The sequence below is a fragment of the Thunnus maccoyii genome, chromosome 17, assembly GCF_910596095.1.
Source record: "Thunnus maccoyii chromosome 17, fThuMac1.1, whole genome shotgun sequence".
NCBI classification, from domain to species: Eukaryota; Metazoa; Chordata; class Actinopteri; order Scombriformes; family Scombridae; genus Thunnus; species Thunnus maccoyii.
The window spans coordinates 24243765-24263297 of record NC_056549.1 but is presented as its reverse complement, the minus strand read 5'-3'; the positions used below and the strand labels follow the sequence as shown (position 1 = coordinate 24263297).

Sequence of the window (19533 nt, the reverse complement as noted above, 5' to 3'; positions counted from 1 at the left end):
GTGGGTCTGTCAGTGTTAACTGCCAAAAGTTTGGTTGTTTCAGCATTAATGCACATACACATGCATGCATACACACCAAACCAACCACAAAGGACAAGCTTTTTCTTCAAAGTTTTATGCCTCTCTCAGTGGGGCTTAATCTTTATGGCTGCTCTCAGATCCAAAAAAACTGGTACCTCCCTTCTTCTTCAAGCCAACAGGAGACATCGAACTGCAGGTTGGAATGAAATATATGCACTAACCTGTCTCTTTACCCAGTCATGTTTTACATTTGAAGAGGGCTTTAGAGGGAAAACATTGTTAAGTGCACCTTAGAATTTGGCAAACTCACAAACCTCCTTTTTTCCCCCAAGGGCTCCTATAACCTGTAGTAAAATCTCTCTGTGTAAGCTGTCCTAGTTTAAACAAATCAAGAATTGTCTGGCCCACTTTTTCTACTTATTATGAAAATGAATCTGCTGTGCATTCACGATTTTGTGTCCAAGTTAGAGGAGAAAAATGTTTTGGATATGACTTTGACTCTTTCATGTCACCATAGCCAGAAATGACTTTTTCTACCTTGTGTTTAAGTGCCTTGGTGTTTGTTGGGGGTTTCTGTTTTAAACCAGAAGCTGGAGAGGGGGAATGGGGAAAATGAGGTGAGAAACCGGACTCAGTGAACTGATGTGTCTCAAAAGAAACTTGCAATAGAAGTGGGAATTGTGGGTGGGTAACTTCTTTCCTTACTACATTTTTCTGCAAAAGCTTCACTCAGTTGCTCAATACGGACCAGGTATTATTTACCTCTGATTAAGAATAATTTTTGCAACTTTACATACCTTTTTTTTTAACATTCTCAATGAGCACAATGAAGTTCATTACAAACATTATGATACCCTATAATGAACAGTAATGACAACTCTCTGGGCTACCAGGAAGCTAATTGGTTATCTTTCTCATTTTCACTTGCTTACTGTCGTCACTGTGGAGACACCTTGTGTTTTTGTTTGTTTTTTGGTTTTCTTTTAACAATGTTATATTTACACATACTTTTGTGTGAATTTTTGAGGTCTTACAAATGTAATTTTCAGTGTATCCTTCCTGCATGATAAATGCCTATGTCTCTGAAACGCCACAACACAGGCTTTCCATAAATAAATAAAAAAATCTCCAGGCCCAAGCCAAGTTAAAGGATATGGCTGGCAGTCTTCTATATTTTTCCTATTGTCAACAAATCTCATGTGCAGAGCCAAACCAACAATGAATTGATCTACTTCAAGAACTATGTGTGTATCCAAAGTCTCATATATCTTATTCCTCTGTGCTGTAGACCTCTGTTATTGTCCAAAAACTATTAAAAAGACGTCAGTGAGCCACACCACTGCACTGGGTGACATGTTTTTTCATTACGAAAAGTTTGTACTAAAATTCAAATATACAGGGTGGTACAAAGTCAAGAGGTTGTGTGATGTGTAGCACAACAAGCTAGTGAAACTCTGTAAACTGAACACAGAGGCGTCTGCCTTACCAGAACTACTCTCCAGAGACTGAAAACATGATCACTGTTATTGGTCTATGGAGCCATTTCTAAACAAACTTATGTACCCAAACTCTTTGTAATGAAGGAACATGTAACGGTGTGACTCACTGATGTGTTTTCAATAGTTTTTGGACAACAACTGAGGTCCACAGCACAGAGGAATACAATATATCAGGCTCTGGATACACACACAACACTTGTAAATAGATCCGTTCACTGTTGGTTTTGCTCTGCACATGAGATTTGTTGACAGTTAGAAAAATATTGAAAATCGCCAGCCAAATCCTTTAGGTTTTCATTAGGGTTATTTTTTCAGACTCGACAAAGCTGCTCCAGAACCACAGAAAACGTTACACTGCTGTTCTTGCAGGCTGAGTAACACACTTCATTCCTGGTAAACTAATCTTCACATATTAAATTTGTCCAGTTCTACTTTAATAATATTTCAAAGAGGAGACAAGAGTAACTTTTATGTAATAATACACCAGCTTGACCTGCAAACTGGAGCTGTAATGAAAAATAACATCCCTCTGGCCTGAAATGCTGCAGATTTATTTACATTTTCAGATATCAGGCAGGATGATTTGTTTGAATTCTTTTCACTGCATAAATCTAGATTTAATGTGTGAAATGCAAAATGTGTCTTAGGAGCAGCTGATGTGCCATGGCAAAACCTCACAATCATATATTTAAAAAATAGTTAACTGACTTAGGTTTAGTTTACTGGCATCACTTTGAATTAGTCCTGGGCACTCAAGTCCTTCAAATGTTAAAATGAAAAGTAAAACAGATAAAAAGTGACAGAAATCTCACTGCCAAAGTTTCCCATTATAACACCACTATGCAATTACCACTCAGGTTTGTTTAATACTGAAGAATTTTGCTTCAGGTGAACATTTTCATGAAAGAGTTTCATGGTACAATTTAAAGTACAACAGGAACTTACAGTCCTTGATAAACAGTTAATATACAGTATATACTGTATATGCAGTAGTATGAGCATGAGGTGATATTAAAAAGGGGTGAACTGAAAGAAACTAGTGGAGTATTATGGAACAAATTCAAATTTTACAAGTCTATAGAGTTGTGTACTTTCCAACACGTGTGCATGATTGAGTGTACCACTCTAAAACACACACATACACACACTTGTACAATATCTGCTCTGTTTTTATGTGCACTACCGAAGCAAAGCTGACAGTACGACTGAGTGGCGGCCAGGCCTTTGTGTATGATCCTGATGTCTCTCATTCATCTTGCAGAGGCATCACATTCAGCACTTTGGCCGTGGAGTTATTACTTAAAGCTCTGCCTTTCTAAAACAACAGCCAAAGATAACACCCAGGGCTCCATCGGTATATTTTCACTCTGCTTATTTGTCATCTCCTCTTTAGAAAAATAACCCTGTGTTAACCGGAGAAACATAGATTGAAATTCCTCTGAAACTTTTTCTCAGAATATAGTTTTACACAGGTTTTGAGAAATGTGTATGTATTGGTAGTACGTATTCTGTTGCAGTATTCTACAGTATTGATACAAGCAGGTAATATTCATTAATATTCATTTAAACTATGTTGAATAGTACAGTATTTTGATAGCAGGAGACTCATATAGCATTAGCACAGCTATGGAGAAATGGCAGTGTTCCCAGCTTTTGTTTCTATGCTTATCTGCCACTGAAGAGACACAGTTCATTAACTTTTCCATTTTCTTTTTAACTTGAGAGAGGCTAACTGGGAGAAACAAAGACAAATGTTTAAAGGTTAACTCAAGTGTTAAAAGGGATCATTATTGTGACATTTTGATAATCTGAATCCAATTTTTACCTCAAAAATAGCTTGTAGTTAGTCTGTTCTGATCTCACTTAAGTCATAATAATCTGTATTTTCCAGCAGATTGGCTTTTACTTAAACGTCTGTCAGAAGCAGAGCTGCTCTGGAGGTTCATGTACACCACAGTGGGCAGAAATCAGTGTTTTATAGCACACGCTCCCTAACTGGCTAACTGTATTGGCAAAATATTAATGGCAATGGCTACTTTTTTGATCTTAGATGGTAAGTTAGGTTAACTACAGCACCTTATCTAGATAAGTTTTAGGACTTGTGGCTGCTACTAAAAGTCATGTAAACCAAGTAGTTAACGTAAATAATAAAGGAGGGTAGATTATTGGTTAGAGTTTGGTGCCCTTTCTCCTTTCAACATTTGACCAACCAACTAAATCAGGGTCCATGACTTAATGGGTCTCAAATTTCTAAATATTTAAAATAGATGAATAAAAGCAAATAATTAAAGGAAAGCACAACTTGAATAAAAATTTGAAAACTGCCACACACTGTCTCAAGGTTCAAGGTGAATTTTAATTGTTATACAATGCAGGATTGCACAATGAAATTCAGTTGTAGCCCGCTCCAAGCTACACACACAGATAATGTATTCACAAATGTTAAAATATTTGCAAATAATAGTGCAAAAAAGCTTGAGGTACTGTTTACTGCTGGAATATTTAGAAATTAAATTAATACCCAATGAAGATCAACCAGACCAAAATGTTGTTAACTAATATATTTTCCAGCAGTAAGCGAGACAGTGTGCAGGATTTTTCAATTTTTTATTCAACATATGAGTCTTTAAAATCTCCGAAACTCACTCGCATACCAAGCGACTCCACCAGGCATCCTGACCCAAAGGTGAAGAAGCTCTGAGGCAGCGGTTAAAATTGGATTAACATTTATAACAATGTGACTCCTGACTGTCACCTTTAGGTCTTATGTCTTTGCTGTTAGCGAGTGGTAGCTACCAGTACTTTACAGACAGTTTATAATTAGTTAGGATTAAAGAATAGTTTTGACATTTTGGGGAACATGCTTCATATTTACCATACAGACATGAAAGTTATACTGATCTTCTCTGAACTCTGTGCTAGAAAGTAAATAACTGTGTTCCCAAAATGTCAAACTATTCCTTTAACTATAGATTATTCCTTATGCTGTGAAAAGTAAAAAAAAAAAACAACAACAACACATATTTGCAGTTGTTTCTCCACTAATTCTGCTTGGTCTTAACATTTAGCTTTTTTTGTATATAGTACACATAGCTACCTTGAAATATTCAGAATCCCAAGAAATAGCGACACCTTCATCTTTGTCATATTTGTCCTTGTTATTATGTCTCTGTGCTACAAACTTTGCCTTCATTCAAACAACTTTAACTCTACTTCAGAGTGGTTCTGCCTCAGAGAAATGTAACTAAAACTCCAAGTTGCCAGTAAATTTGAATTCTGGAGAACTGGAGCAACAGGTGATGTTTCTGCAGACCCATCATCTGATGAGCTTTTGAGTGCAGAGACACACTTCAGCCAGCTTAAATATCACAATAACTGTTCTCATATGTTTCATGATGGACGGACTACAAAGCTCACAATGCCAGCCTTCCCTCTGGCTGACTCTCTTCTCACAGCTAAATACATCTTGACTGATGTTCCTTCCTGGCTGAGTCGCAGCCTATCAGATATCAGAAGGATAAAACTGTTGTGATTTGAGGCTCCTCTGACCTCAGATCAGTGCTCAAAAAACTCTTTGAAATACTTTGTCTTTGAAAATGTAAAGCAGCCTAATGCCATACCTTTGATAGTTAGAGCACATTGCAAAGCAATTTAAACCAAGTGTACTTAACCACTTAAATGTGTCATTTTTTCCAGTACAGACTTTAAAGTGCTTGGTTTTTAATGTTTACTTGGTTTTATGTCATTACAGATGTAAAGACCTTACTATTTTACTTTGGGATAATGGCTCCTCTGTGTATACATGTCTGTTGTTTTTTTTTTATCACATTGTGCTGGTCATTAGACATATAAGGGCTATGGAGTTAACAAAATGCATACAAAAATAAATGCCTAAATCAAACATGATTATGTCAAGAAAATACTTGATACACAGTACTTCACGTTTGCTTAAAAAAGTACACAATGTTTTACTTGTTCTGTTGATTTGTACCACTAAAATGCTGTATATGCACTGCTGAAGTAATAAAATGTAGATTTGTTTAAACAGGTGAACTTTGTTATTCCTGATAACATTGTAGAGGTGAATTGGAAACAGACACTTTTGAGACGTCAACAGGTGAAGAAAGCGGGAGGAAGTTCACTTGGATGTGTGTGTGTGTGTGTGTGTGTGTGTGTGTGTGTGTGTGTGTGAGTTGCACACATGATCACAAACACTGAAGCACATGGGTGTGTACAACATATATGTATGTGCCTTGATTGACATTTCTGAGGAGTAATTACAAGTATGAATGTTTCCACATGTGCGGAGGATGTAGAAATGATTGGATGAAAAATCACCTGATCTCCAACACACATGTCCAACAGTCAGAACAAAGACTGTGAGGTCAGTTTGACGAAAGTCAGCATGGTTTCACTTATCCTACAGGAAGGTAAGACTTTTGGGATTTGATACAGTAAAAATGTAAAAGTATGAAAGTGGAACTACTTTTACACATATGTATGTAGGTGCTTGGTTGGATGGATGTGCCCTGCAGAACAGACATTTTGACCCACATTTGAGAAGATTTAATGCCTACAGTAAATGTGACAATTTCATTTGCTGCTGGTTTAGTAAAGAATTACACAGCACATATGTAACACCACATAGTGCAGGGAGATTAAAGTTGTTACAGTACAACCTATTATGAGGCTCTCTTTTCAATAAATCATTTGTTTAGCTTTGACCATCTGTTTCTCAAGATGTGGTACATTACCATTACCAGAGTGCTTTATCATCTTATTTTATTTGTGCTACATGTCACAACCTCTTGACTTTGTACTGAAGTTCTTTGCGAAATTTACAAAAACATGTTCCCACGCATCCGCAGTTGCGTCTGCAGTGCAAGGAATTACTCTCCAGAGACTGAAAATGTTATCACTGTTATTAGTTTTTGGAGCAGTTTATAACCAAACTACTGTAAACGTAGTCTTCAGGACGAAGGAACATGCGTAACAGTGTTACTCATTGACATGTTTTTTATAGTGTTTGGACAACAACGGATGTTTGCGGCACAGAGGAATAAGATACATCAGGCTTTGGATATACACACAGTAAGTAGATCAGTTCATTGTTTGTTTGACTTTGCACATGAGATTTGTTGACAGTAAGAAAAATATAGAAAATCACCAGCCTCATCCTTTAATATTGAAACGGACAAACAGCAGCATCTGTGTCTTCACATGCAAAGATTTATTAGACATTTTGTTTCTCTGTTTCTACACACATGATAAAATCAAACTTCTTATGGGACCCTGGAGGGTCTATAAAGAACCATTTCCAGAGATCTGACGCATTAAATTAGTAAAAACATTGGTCCAATTTTTTTTGTTTACCACCACAAACAAAGAAGAGGAAGACAACAATGCATCAACACCAAATGAAGGCAGCTGCCATCTCTCCCTTAATCTATTGGCATTTACAAGTGCTGGTTAGACTTTGGTTAGAGGTTAGAGGACACATCCAACTATACTGAGGTTTTTGTTCTTGTGCAGGCGAGAAGAGAGATGTTTGAGGATAGATGCTGCATGTGTGCACTACAGCAAAAATTTCATTCATGGGCTGTGGTTCTGTGTGATTCCAGATGTAAAAAAGCCACATTCTCACCATTGTAAACCACAACCACAGAGAGAAGGAAACACTGATGTGTAAATGTTGACATATGAATCGTGGCTGGTTCTGCACTTTAAGTGTTGATGTATCCGTAACCTTAGAAGGTTTGGCGACTTAAAGGACCGGTTCACAATTTTTCAAATCTTTCTTAAAACATCAGCCAGATGTCCAGAACATTGAAACATGTTTTTCTTGTTTTAATCACTCTTCCTGTTCATACTTAACATTTGAAGATCCCTTCCTAATGCACTTACTATGTAATTGATGGAGGACAAAATCCACAGTCCTCCCTCTGTGCAAAAATGTATTTAAAAGTTTATCTGAAGCTAATATGAAGCTTCGTCGACCAAATGACCAAAAAGTCTTTTTAGTGCCAAAGTTCATCTTTTTGTTACTGTACTTCCACCACAGCTCAACAGGGAAACACTGTCCAAGGAAACACAAAGAGGGAATTTGATGCTAAAAAGACTGTAAATGTGGCAGATATCCACTTGATATGACTAACTCAGACTGCTGAAGCCTCATATAAGCTTCAGATAGACTTTGAAATGCATTTTTGCACAAAATCATTTTGGTCCCCAAGGAAAACTTCTTCATTTGGATACCTGACTGTTGTTTTAAGACAGACTTGAAAAATTGTGAACCTGTCCTTTAATAGGCTAAATTAGGATGTTAAACGTATTATAGGTGTATTTTCTAGTAATTACTGGTTTGTTTTGTAATTAAGTATACTGAGTTAAATGAAGTTTTGCTATTGAGAGATATTCTATCTTAAGTCATATGAATTCAGTGCATCTGTAATAAGGAATAAAACTGAACTTCATGTTCCTGCAAATTTAATTTAGTGTTTTTTCTTCTGCTGTCCATGTGTAGTTCGACTTGATCTTGTAAACAGCAGACTTGATTTTGAAGAAAAAAAAAACAAAAAAAACACCACATGGTCTATTTAACTGTTCTGGAGCTTGCAAACATCTCACATGTTCTTCATCAGCAGATGGAGTCAACTGATGTTTCCAAGGCCAAGAGACAACTTTGACCCTCAGCTTTTAAGCCAAAATGGACGAGCAGTCTTTTAAAGTGCTCAGAAAAAATTGAAATTCAAACTTGTACAATTCCATGACAACTGGGTAAACTCCATCTACTGAGGAAGATCATGTGACTTGATCGAAAGCTCCAGAGCAGCTACAAAAATAGACCCTGCAGAGAGATTGTTTTCTAAGTTTCTGTTAAATCTGGCTTTCTCAAAGCTGTTGTAATCCTGACTATAAAAGGAAATTTACAAGAGGGCTGAGAGTTAGATATATTACTGAATGTAAGCATGTTATGTAATGACATGTAAACATCCAGTATACATGTACACACACACACGCACAGACACACAGAGGAGCTGCCGGAAAGACGATTACAGAGATGATTACATGAGAAAAACTAACAATATATTAACAGCATGGTAGTAAAATATACAGTAACACTTTAAGCCCCCTTATTTATAATTTATATGCAGTATATGAACATGTAAGTGGTTTATAACTCACTATAATGTAGTTATAAGCAGATATAAAGGGTTTTTTAAGTGTTTATTAATGTGCACTGTTTGTCAGCACGACATGTTTATGATATAACAGAGAAGCGTTTACTCACATTATATTCTTCTTATTTCTATATATTTGAATTATTATATGAAATATGTTTTTGTTCCTCATCTCCTCTTTCTTTGTCTCTAGTTTCTCTGTAGCCTGACCATTGAGTAACCCATCCTTATTCTATAAAACGCACCACAACATGTGGCTGCAGAGCCCACAAACATGAGCTCATTTCCCTCCAGGGAAACGAGGAATGGGGAGAAAGAGAGGGACGGGAGAGCAACATTCCCAGTCTCCCCATCCACATCCATTTGTCACCAGACCACATTCTTAACTCCTCTTCCTCATAATGAAACAGTTATCTCTCCGCACAATGAGGAGACCTGACTGGGACCATCTGCAGTATGTGAAGGAGATGAAACAAAAATGGAATCATGACAGTTGAGGTCAAGATCACCGTCACCAGTGAGGAAATTCTTTCAGATAAGTTCCTGATGAGAACAGGCACATACAATAATGAAAATACCACTAATCTCTTCTTACTGTAACTTATTACCGACATGTGCCCACACATGAAGGTAAGGCTGCAATGGTGTAACTTTACACTGGATTACCAGTGTTTTCAGGCAACGTGAATGCAGTGCAACACAGTGCAGGCCAGGAAAGCAATAAAATACTGAATTCCTAAACCAACATACATTGATCCCATCATTACGAGGACTGGCATTCTGTGTATACTGCAGCAGGTCAGATTTGGTTGAAAATTTGATACACAACAGCAGCAGTGCACTGTTCCTCCATTGCAAACAAGACCACTAGGCTTGTTGAGAAAAAAGTGAAAGTCTGGTGGGAAGAAAAAACATAATTTTCATTGGTGAAGGCAAAGAAAAATCTTTGACAGAGGAAGCAACATCCTCTAAGGCAGGAAACAATGTCCATTATTAAAAATGTGCCCTTTATTTAAAGAACACTGACAGTGTACAGAGTTAAATATTTGTACAATCGTGAGCTCATTTGTTCACAGAAATGATCATCATTGTTGTATATATGTAGTTTAGTATTAGTTTTAGTTAGTTCAGTTTCTGATTCCAGTAGGGCTGCAACTACCAATTATTTTCATTATCAATTAATCTGTCGATTATTTTCTTGATTAATTAATTAGTTGTTTGGTCTCTACAATGTCAGAAAATTGAGAAAAATTTTGATCATTGTTTCTCAAAACTCACAATGCAACCTAAAATGTCTTGATCAACAGTCCACAACCCAAAGATATTGACTTTATCACAGAGTACTAAATAAACCATAAAATATTCACATTTAAGAAGGTGGAACCAGAAAATTTTAGCTTGTTTTTCTTAAAGAAAAACACTCAAAATGATTAAATTGATTATCAAAATAGTAATATTGACCAATCGATTTATTGTTGCAGCTCTAGATTAAAGATTCCAGTTCATCAGTATTTATGCTTTATTTGTGACTAATTTGTTGCATATGCTTAAAATGCCTCATGTATAATCACTGATGAAAATGAATTCTGCAGTTACTACCATAATATCACAAATTCTATCACTGACACACCTGCACCTGATACAGCCAGCATTTTACAGCGGTCATATAACTTCACTGACCTCTGATGGTGAAAAGCTGTATCACAACTATGAAACATTTAAAAGCTGTTGAGAACAGTTTTAGTGAAAGTCTGAAAGCAGCTGGAAGTGTTGATATCTTTAAACATAATCTTAAAACCTACCTCTGTGTCCTGGATTTTGATTAAGAATAATTTATACCTATATTTACTTTATTTAATTCACCTATTTTACTGCATTCATGTTGTAAAATTTTTATTTTATATTTTATGTTATTATTATTGATATTATTTTTTCCACTCATCGATTTTATTTGTCTTTTGTTTTTATTTACTTTATCTAGTTTTTTAAAATCTATTTTCTGTTTCACTCTATTTTATTATCATTATAGTTTTAAATCTATTTTAATTATATTACAGTTTCATATTTTTCATTCCTTCTGTCCATTAGTCTAGTTTGTGTTACTGTTTACTGTCTACATTTGTTCTGTCTTATCAGTTATCTGTGAAGCACTTTGAATTTCACTAACCTGTATGAAATTTGCTATACAAATACAGTTTGATTGATTGATTGATTGATTGATTGATTGATTGATTGATTGATTGATTGATTGATTGATTGACACTGCATACTTTATAGTTTTGTAAAGCATTTCCAAACCACTACAATCATTTAAGCTCTGTACTCTGCTGCAGTTTCTTTCGCCCTCAAACGACTTGCGTTCAGTTTGTCCCTCTGAGGTTCCGTACAGCCTGCTTCACATGACCACAATAGTTTGAATATTTGGCGGTTTAACCATTTTGTTGTGACGGTGAAAGAAAACTCAGGTAACGTTGCATTTATCGACTAAATAATTTAGTTATCCGTCTCAAAACACGTTAAACACAACTTTAAGATGTCTGTCGCCTTTTGTAGGCGAGTGTTGCTCCTTTTTTAAATAATTTAACGGCTAAACGCCAACTTAACGTTAGCGGTTGACGTTAATTTTAATTGTTGTGACGTTAAGTTTGGTTGCTACTGTGTCTCCGCTACTTAGCCAATAAAAGTTTGATAAATTATGTTCTATTCGTTAAGTTAATTAACGCATTAGATAACTATTAAGTTATCTAATACGTACTGTCGTTTGGAATTGTGCTACTAATTGCAACTAATAAATACTAACCAAAACAAATAATCTATTTTGAGGCATATTACGTTTCTTCACGGCAGCATTAGCGTTACGTAATGGCCTTCTACCAGCCTCCATTCAAAATTTGACATTTTAATGTCGTTTTACTTGGTCACAGATAAAGGTAACTTTTTACATACTAAGTCTAACATTAGTTACTTCAGCGTTTAATTCGGCTAATACCACATGTATCAGAAAACATTTGTTTTTATAAAAATTTTAAGAAACTTGAAGAAATTGAGTTATAGTGCAAGTCTGACAGTCAAGGTTAGTTTGGTAGTGAAGCTGGTAGTGTTGCCCAGTAATTAAGTGACTTTTTTAAAATTCATTGTAAAATTGTTTCTTTTTTAACCTAACTGAGTGAACTGCACAAGACATTCCAACGTGCATGTACCCTGTGCCTGTGTGAATGGCAACAAAGCCTCTTGAATCTTGAACTGTTATGTTTTCCTCTGACAGAATGGAAGCTCCTACCACATGTAGCAACGAGGGCGCATTCAAGACCCCTAAAACTGTCCGAGTGAGGAGCTTCGGGGGCAGTGGAGGCACTCCGATCACCATCCCAGCTTCACCCTTCATGAAGAAGTTGGGCTGTGGGACTGGAGTGAATGTTTACCTTATGAACAGGTTGGTATTATTGGCTAATATTCTGATTTAAAAATAAATCAATCAAATGGATTTATACGTCATCTGGCATCTATCTCCCATTTTTCTTCCATTTTAATGTGGCAAGTTTGTTCATAGGTATGTGAGCATACCAGGCAGAATGTAACTTCAAGTATCTAACAGGATCTAATTAAATTTTATCATATATATATATATATATAATATATATCAATAAAAAAATAGAAAATGCCTATCAAAACATCCTGGAGTCCAAGATGATTTCCTCACGTGTCTTATTTGGTCTCACCAGCAGTCCAAAACCCTAAAATATTACATTTGCAGCAATGCAAGACTAAGAAAAGCAACTAATTCTCACATTTGAAAGCCTGGAACCAGCAAATGTTTTGCATTTCTACTGGAAAAATTACTTAAAAGATTATTCGATTATCAAAATAGTTACCAATTAATTTTCTGTTGATCGACTAATCTTTGCTGCTCTAAATTCACCAAAAAGCCCTTTATTTAACAGAAGTCTTGGCTTTTAGAAGCAAGTCACAATGGTCCTTCTTGCCTTGAAATTTGTACTTCATTGAAATAATATTGTGGAAATAAGACATTTTATTGGAAAAAAGTTGCTTATTTGCACTGTGAATGCAAACTAAACATTTGTTTAAGATCATTAGGTCATGATGAATGAGATACTTTTAATTGGCAAGGTCATATTAAGTTGCCAGATGTGGTCGTGAAGTTTCAAGCATAAAAATAATGCACATCATGTGTAGTTTTGAGTTTTTCCCATAACCCTGAAATCCATCTGCTTATGGAGTTTTTCATGAATAACTTAACAAAGTGTTACTGATCAATTTAATCCTAGAACAGGAAAGCTGAATGCATCACCCTGGGCTGTCAAGAAGATCAACAGCAAATGTGCAACCAAGCAGATGGCGGTTTACCAGCAGCGGCTCAATGAGGAGGCGAAGGTCCTGAAGGAAATCAATCATCCAAACATTGTTGGTAAGAGATGACGAAGTAAATTCACAGTGATGCAGCATGTTACATTAGGCCAGTGCAGCAGATACAGAGTCATACCAAAAATCTGTATTGTGGCTCAATCAAAGCTTTGATTTTAATCTCCAGTAGGTTGGGGTGGTGTGATGTTTGTTGCTGTTCATATGACAGTGAACAACACACCTGATTCGTTACCTGTTCCAGGAGCAGGTGGCAACCAGTGTGTTTCACAAATACGTGCATGTACATTTATCTTTTTAAAAGGGGGTTACTATGTTTTTGGTATTGCACTGTAAAATCTTTTTTTAAGTTCTTCAAGAAATATTAAAATAGAATATGGTCACCAATGCATCACAAAACCACAGGTATACTTTCAAAAACATTTTACACTTCAGATACATACTGTACTGTAAAATCACAGTTGAACATTTGAAAACTCACTCAAAGCCAGCAGTATAAAAATGTAGTTTCCTTTACTTTAAAGTGAATATCAGCAAAGACATTTTTCCCTTTTTATTGTCCCCGAGACACCACAATTAACCTTCAACCTCTTTTTCATTTGTTTTATACATTTTGAAACATGCAGGGGGGGGGGAAATCCAAGCAATATTTACAGTAACTCTCTGGTCAACTGCTGAAGATTCATGCAGAGTGAACAAAATGTACCAGCAAATTCTGAAACTGAGTATGCTTTTCAATGAGTGTTTAGTTTGCTCGTTTTAATTTCCCACCAAGCACACCAGTCAATAACTGGTGTTACAAGTCTGAAAGTGACAGCTGATTTCACATCGTTTTTATTTTGTTCTATTAAGATATATTTACTTTTAAATCAGCATCATACTCCTGTTGTTAATCCCGTGTGTCCTTGTCCTAAAATCAAGGGTTCCGTGCCTTCACCACTGCCAAAGATGGCTCCAAGTGTCTGGCCATGGAGTACGGAGGAGAGCAGTCCCTCAACGACCTGATTGAGAAGAGGGCAGAGGGCGGCCTGGGAGCTTTTCCTGCCGCCAACATTGAAAAAGTGGCGCTGCACGTAGCTCGTGGCCTGCAGGTAAATCATACAAACAATGGACCCTCCTTCAACCCGGACTAAACATGTGAGTCATATCTGGTCCACTTATAACTACAAGTGGATTACACTCACAGCTATGAACGTGTGTAAACACTGAAATTTGATTACTCAACATAGATTACTGTGGACTACAGCTGGAATGATTTGTTGATCAACAGAAAATATATCCATTTTGATAATTGATTAATCATCTATGCTATTTTTCAAGCAAAAATCCTAAAACCTAAAATCCAGCTTCTTACCTTTCTTTGTCTGATGTGAGAGTTAATTGATCATTCTTGAATTTTGGACTTCTTTCCGAAAAAACAAGCTTCTTGAGGGACACCCCATTTGACTTTAGGAGATTGTAACATGCATTTTTCTCAAGTTTCTGACATTTTATAGATTAAACAACTGATAAATCAAGAAAAGAATCAGTTTTTGTCTTAATATTACAATGAATCATCCTCTAGTATCCTGAAACCCCATTTTTGACAGATATGTTACTGTTTAAACTGCCTGTCGCCTGTTTCACGTGCATCAGTTTATAGGTTTCATACATTTATTTGTGCATCGTTAGAAGTTAACTTACCAAAAAAAACCTGAAGGCAAGTTTCTGGCACTGACTATCTATTTATATGTAAATGAAATATTCATGAAACCAAACCTACAGGTTGATTTACTGTTGATATCCTCAGTTCAGCACAGGAAGAATAAGTGAGTTGGTTCATGTTCATAATATGATTTTAATAAAATATCCCTGGGAAACCAGTGACAAACCCATTCAGAACATCAGTGGTTTTCTTTTTCCTAAATCACATTTGTCTCCTCTCAACATCAGCCATGTTTTTAAAATTCATTTTAGAAATGATGATTGTTTGACAAAACAAAATAAACACAGAAGAACGTTATTAAGCCATGATCAATAGGAATACTTTGTTTGTTTCTCTCTGCAGTATCTTCACAATGAGAAGAAGCTGCTGCACGGTGACATGAAGTCATGTAACGTGGTGATTAAAGGCAACTTTGAGGCGGTCAAGATCTGTGATGTGGGCGTGTCTCTGCAGCTGGATGAGAACATGAGAGGTAGAGATCACTGTGAATCGTGGCATGCATGATAAAATCAACCAATACATAAAAGCCTCCCACATTGCTCACTGTTGGTACTCGTGTCCAGAAACATCTCAAAAACAATAAACTGCAATTTCCATATTGAAAGAATTTGAGAACAAGTCTGAAAATAGTTCAGTTCCTGAAACTCGACTGCTGTAGACAGGCGTGAAAGAGGAAAAAGCAACAAACAACAAAAAAAGCATTTAATTCAGTTCAGAATAAGGCTTTTATTATTTACAAAAGTCTTGAATATTTTTTCTTCCCTGCTGAAGAAATTAGTTATATTTTTGTCACTGCTGCTAGCTACACTAGCTCATCCACTCATAATGGACCAGTGTCAATCTTAGCAAAAACTTAACATTAATTAATGGTTTTGTAATTGTTAATCTATCCATCAATTTTGGTCACTTTTCTGGGTCCAGGTCATGTTATTTGATTAGTTATATTACTGGGAATTATAGATATATAAAGTTGGGAACTACTGACAAAAATGTCAATAAATTCATGCACTTAGTAAACATTTATAGGCCTTATTGTCCCAACTGCTTTCCCATCATTTTTTAACCAGTATGACCATGAAAAACATAATAGATTGCATCCAGTTCAGTCTTTAAAAAGTCTTTGATTTAATTTGTAGAACACTGCAGAAACACGGAAAAATCTGGTACTTAGTCCTGCATTTCCAGAGTTTTGGGATTTTATGCCTATGACTATATGCTTATGTACAATAGGCATGTACTGTTGTGTACTGTGTACTGCCAAAACACCAGCATCAGCTGACAATTTCACATTATTTTTCAATTTCCCAAAACCAGCCATTGTGGTATTTATCAAAAAAGTCATATCCATCTTATCACAGTTATGTCCCATATTTAAAACATTTCATACGGCAGACAGCAGACAGCACGTACAGCGTGTGTGTACAAGTGGGATTAATCATGGATGAAAACACACAAACTGGCAGGAACATTCAGGCAGAAAGGATTGTTTACAACAGTTGATTTACTTTGTTTCTCTGTCCAGGCAGGAACGTAGAGTCTTCAGTCTCTCTTGCTCCGACTACAGTTGGACATAAATGCTGTCAGCTAGTAGGGAAATTTCCTATTTTGGGTTTAATCTAAACAACTGTATCTTAGTTTGTTGCTGTCGCTTTTTAAAATAATGTCATTTTTGGCAACATCACTGTAGGAACAGACAAATTGAATGTTTGTTTTGTAATAAAACTCTCCTCTCAGTGTCAGACCCTGAGGCAGAGTACATCGGCACTGAGCCGTGGAAGCCGAAGGAGGCTCTGGAGGAGGAAGGAGAGATCACTGACAAGGCTGACATCTTTGCCTTCGGCCTGACTCTGTGGGAGATGATGACTCTGGCCATGCCTCATCTGGAGATGCTGGACAACGATGAGGAGGATGAAGGTGAGATGCTATGTGGCCACAGACAGTCCTGAACTACATGCCTGAGATGTAAAACTCCAACATGTGAGTGTGAAAGGTGAACATATGGAGAAATGTTCAAAACAAATATTTTCCAAAAGTCAACCATCTTCTGACGCCACAAGAAACATTAATTCTGTCACTGCTTCACTGTTGTTGTTTTTTTAATATTGTCACTGTGGGCACCAAAGTCAGGATATTCTCAAATTTTTACAAATAAATGATTTGAATAGGAATATTCATTTTACCTTTTTTATAAAGCAACTCTTAATGTTTATCTTCATGCAAATGTAGAGATGCGAATTCTGTTCCCAGACAGTTATTTGGTTCATGTGATCTTCAGTGAACTTCTTTCCTCCATCCTCCAGATAATAACCATGGGAGTAAAAGACTGTTGTAACTCAAACCTGTTGTTTTACTAACCGCATGTGATATTTCAATGTTGTAATTTCCCAAAAAGCAGACCAGACGGTTTTAGTGACGGATGTGCATGATCAAAAACTCTTAACTTGAAACAACTGTAAGAGCTCAGTATCCCGTTTTCTGAACTTGTTGACCTTAATTGATATGCATAACGGGAGGGGTTGTTGGCGCCCTCTGATTGGCAAGATTTTTTTCCAGAATGAAAGCCAGTAGCCTTTTTATGTATGCTGCTGTTCTTCAGATATTATTGTGTATTTTTAAAGCTCTCCAGATTCTACAGGATAACTTTGCCAGAAATGCAGTCTCACACTGAAAACCATCTGTCAAATCTCCCAAATTTGAGCTTTTCATGAGCCAAGCCAATCCAATACATTTTAAATTTACTGTATTTAGCTGCAGAAGTCAGGTAATTAAATAGAATAATCTTAACCTCCTACTGTAGATTTTCTGAAATGTGTCTATTAAGACCAGTATTACTTAAATTTACTAAGGTTCTGTTTTGGTGTTTCAGAGGACTCGATGGAGGAGAGCTTTGATGAGGACGCCTACTACGAGAGGCTGGGCACGAGGCCGGCGCTGGACGCTGAGGCTCTGGGCAGCTCCTACCAGAGGATGGTGGAGCTCTTCTATCTCTGCACAGAGGAAGACCCCAAGAAGAGACCCTCAGCTGCCCAGATCATCCAGGCTTTAGAGAGCAACACCCTGCTGGAAAAAAAGCCTAGTGAGCCTGGTGAGGTGATTGTTATCGACTGATTTACACAACATCAGCACAACATTAGCATTTTGATCTGTGAAACGAAGTGTGCTGCAGGATGTTGTGTGTCCTGTCTGTCAAGACTTTTGGTAAATAATGTTTTAAAGCATTTCAGATTATACGGCCACAACCTGCATCCCCTGACAGTTTGTTTGTACTAATTTTAAAGCCGAAAAGTTTGAATGTTGTGAGGAATCAGTCTAGATGTAGAAACACATCAGTCACTGGTGAAATTTCACTTTCACGTGTTTGAGCTACAGAAGCTCACTATAATCTGTACTGTACATCTTTATCTGTTTACACGTTCAACAGCACATCACTCTGCCATTTCTTTGTATGTAGTCTTGTGTTCTTTTCTCTCATGTAATGTTTTTACTGTCCTTACTGTTTTTTTCTGTATGTGTGTCTGTATTTCTGCACCTTTAAACTTTGATACTTCATCAAATTCTCGAGTGTCTCTTCATTAGACTAAAACCACAGGTCACTTCTGTGTTTTTAAACCTTTTTAAATGTTCCGCATATTTTTTCCACTGATTCATCAGTGGCTGTAGTATAATTGTAAGTTTAGTAGTAGATTGTAATGCTGCTCTGGACTTCAATACTTTGTTTTTATCAAAATCTATTTGCCAGTTGATTTAAGGTTTGAAATTGAACTTCTTATGAGAAAAGTTACTTGTGAAACTATTAGTAGGTCATTGACAATCTCCACTCAAGGTCCGCTTACTTGCTTTTTCTGGAGGTTTTGAACATAGTCTTAATCTGCAGATGGAGTTTACTCAGTTGTGGAACTGTTGCATATTTTTATTAAATCAACAGTTTCACAACTGAGCAAACTTCATCTGCTGAAGAGCAAGTAGGTTAGTGGACCTTGAGTTGAGATTGTCAACTGACGTTTCCGAGGTCTAAAATGAACTATCAAGCTTAAATATATATATTAAAGTGTGCTGCAACAGTTCAACCAACAATGAATCAGCAACTATTTTGATAATCAATATATTGTTTTATTTTTCAAGCCAAAATGTCAGATTCACTGGTTCCAGGTTCTCAAATGTGAGACTCCTGATTCTTCTTGACTTTACATGACAGTAAACTGAATATGTTTGGACTGTTGGTTGAACAAAATAAGACATTTAAAGACGTCACCATGCAGTCTAGGTAAACTGAGATGGACATTTTTCAGTTTTCTGATGTTTTAGAGACTTAATGATCTGCCAAATATTTTGTCTACAAAATGCTTAAACGAACAGTGAAAAATGATTATAATCTCCCACAGAACAAGATGACGTCTTCAAATGTCTCACACAGCCAACAGTCCAAAGACATTCAGTTTACGATCACAGAGATCCATAAAAAAATCACATGAGAATCTGAAACTAGCAAATGTAGGACATAGTTGGCAATTAATTTTCTGTCGATTGATTGTTGCAGCTCTAGAGAAAATCATCATCAGATTACTTGATAATTAAAATAGTTTCATCCCTAAACATGTGAACCTGTTTGCACGCTGTATCAGGTCTAACATCACATCTCAGCTAAACACCATTAACTTATTTGTAGTTTTAGCTAGAGATGAGCAACAATGTTGACTAGCCTTTGAGTAAACCGTTCACATACAGTCGGTGTAATTTTGTCAAGAAG

General features: G+C 36.4%; 1 protein-coding gene across 1 annotated transcript; it reads left to right on the top strand.

Moving 5' to 3' along the window:
- Nucleotides 1-11060: 11060 nt before the first annotated feature.
- On the top strand, nt 11061-18340 carry pbk (PDZ binding kinase). The gene is made up of 7 exons (XM_042390082.1): nt 11061-11166; nt 11967-12134; nt 12988-13127; nt 14003-14172; nt 15129-15258; nt 16521-16700; nt 17653-18340. Exons 2-7 carry the CDS (start codon nt 11968-11970, stop codon nt 17892-17894), a joined length of 1029 nt encoding a protein of 342 aa, XP_042246016.1. The 5' UTR covers nt 11061-11166; nt 11967; the 3' UTR covers nt 17895-18340.
- The last annotated feature ends 1193 nt before the right edge of the window (nt 18341-19533 follow it).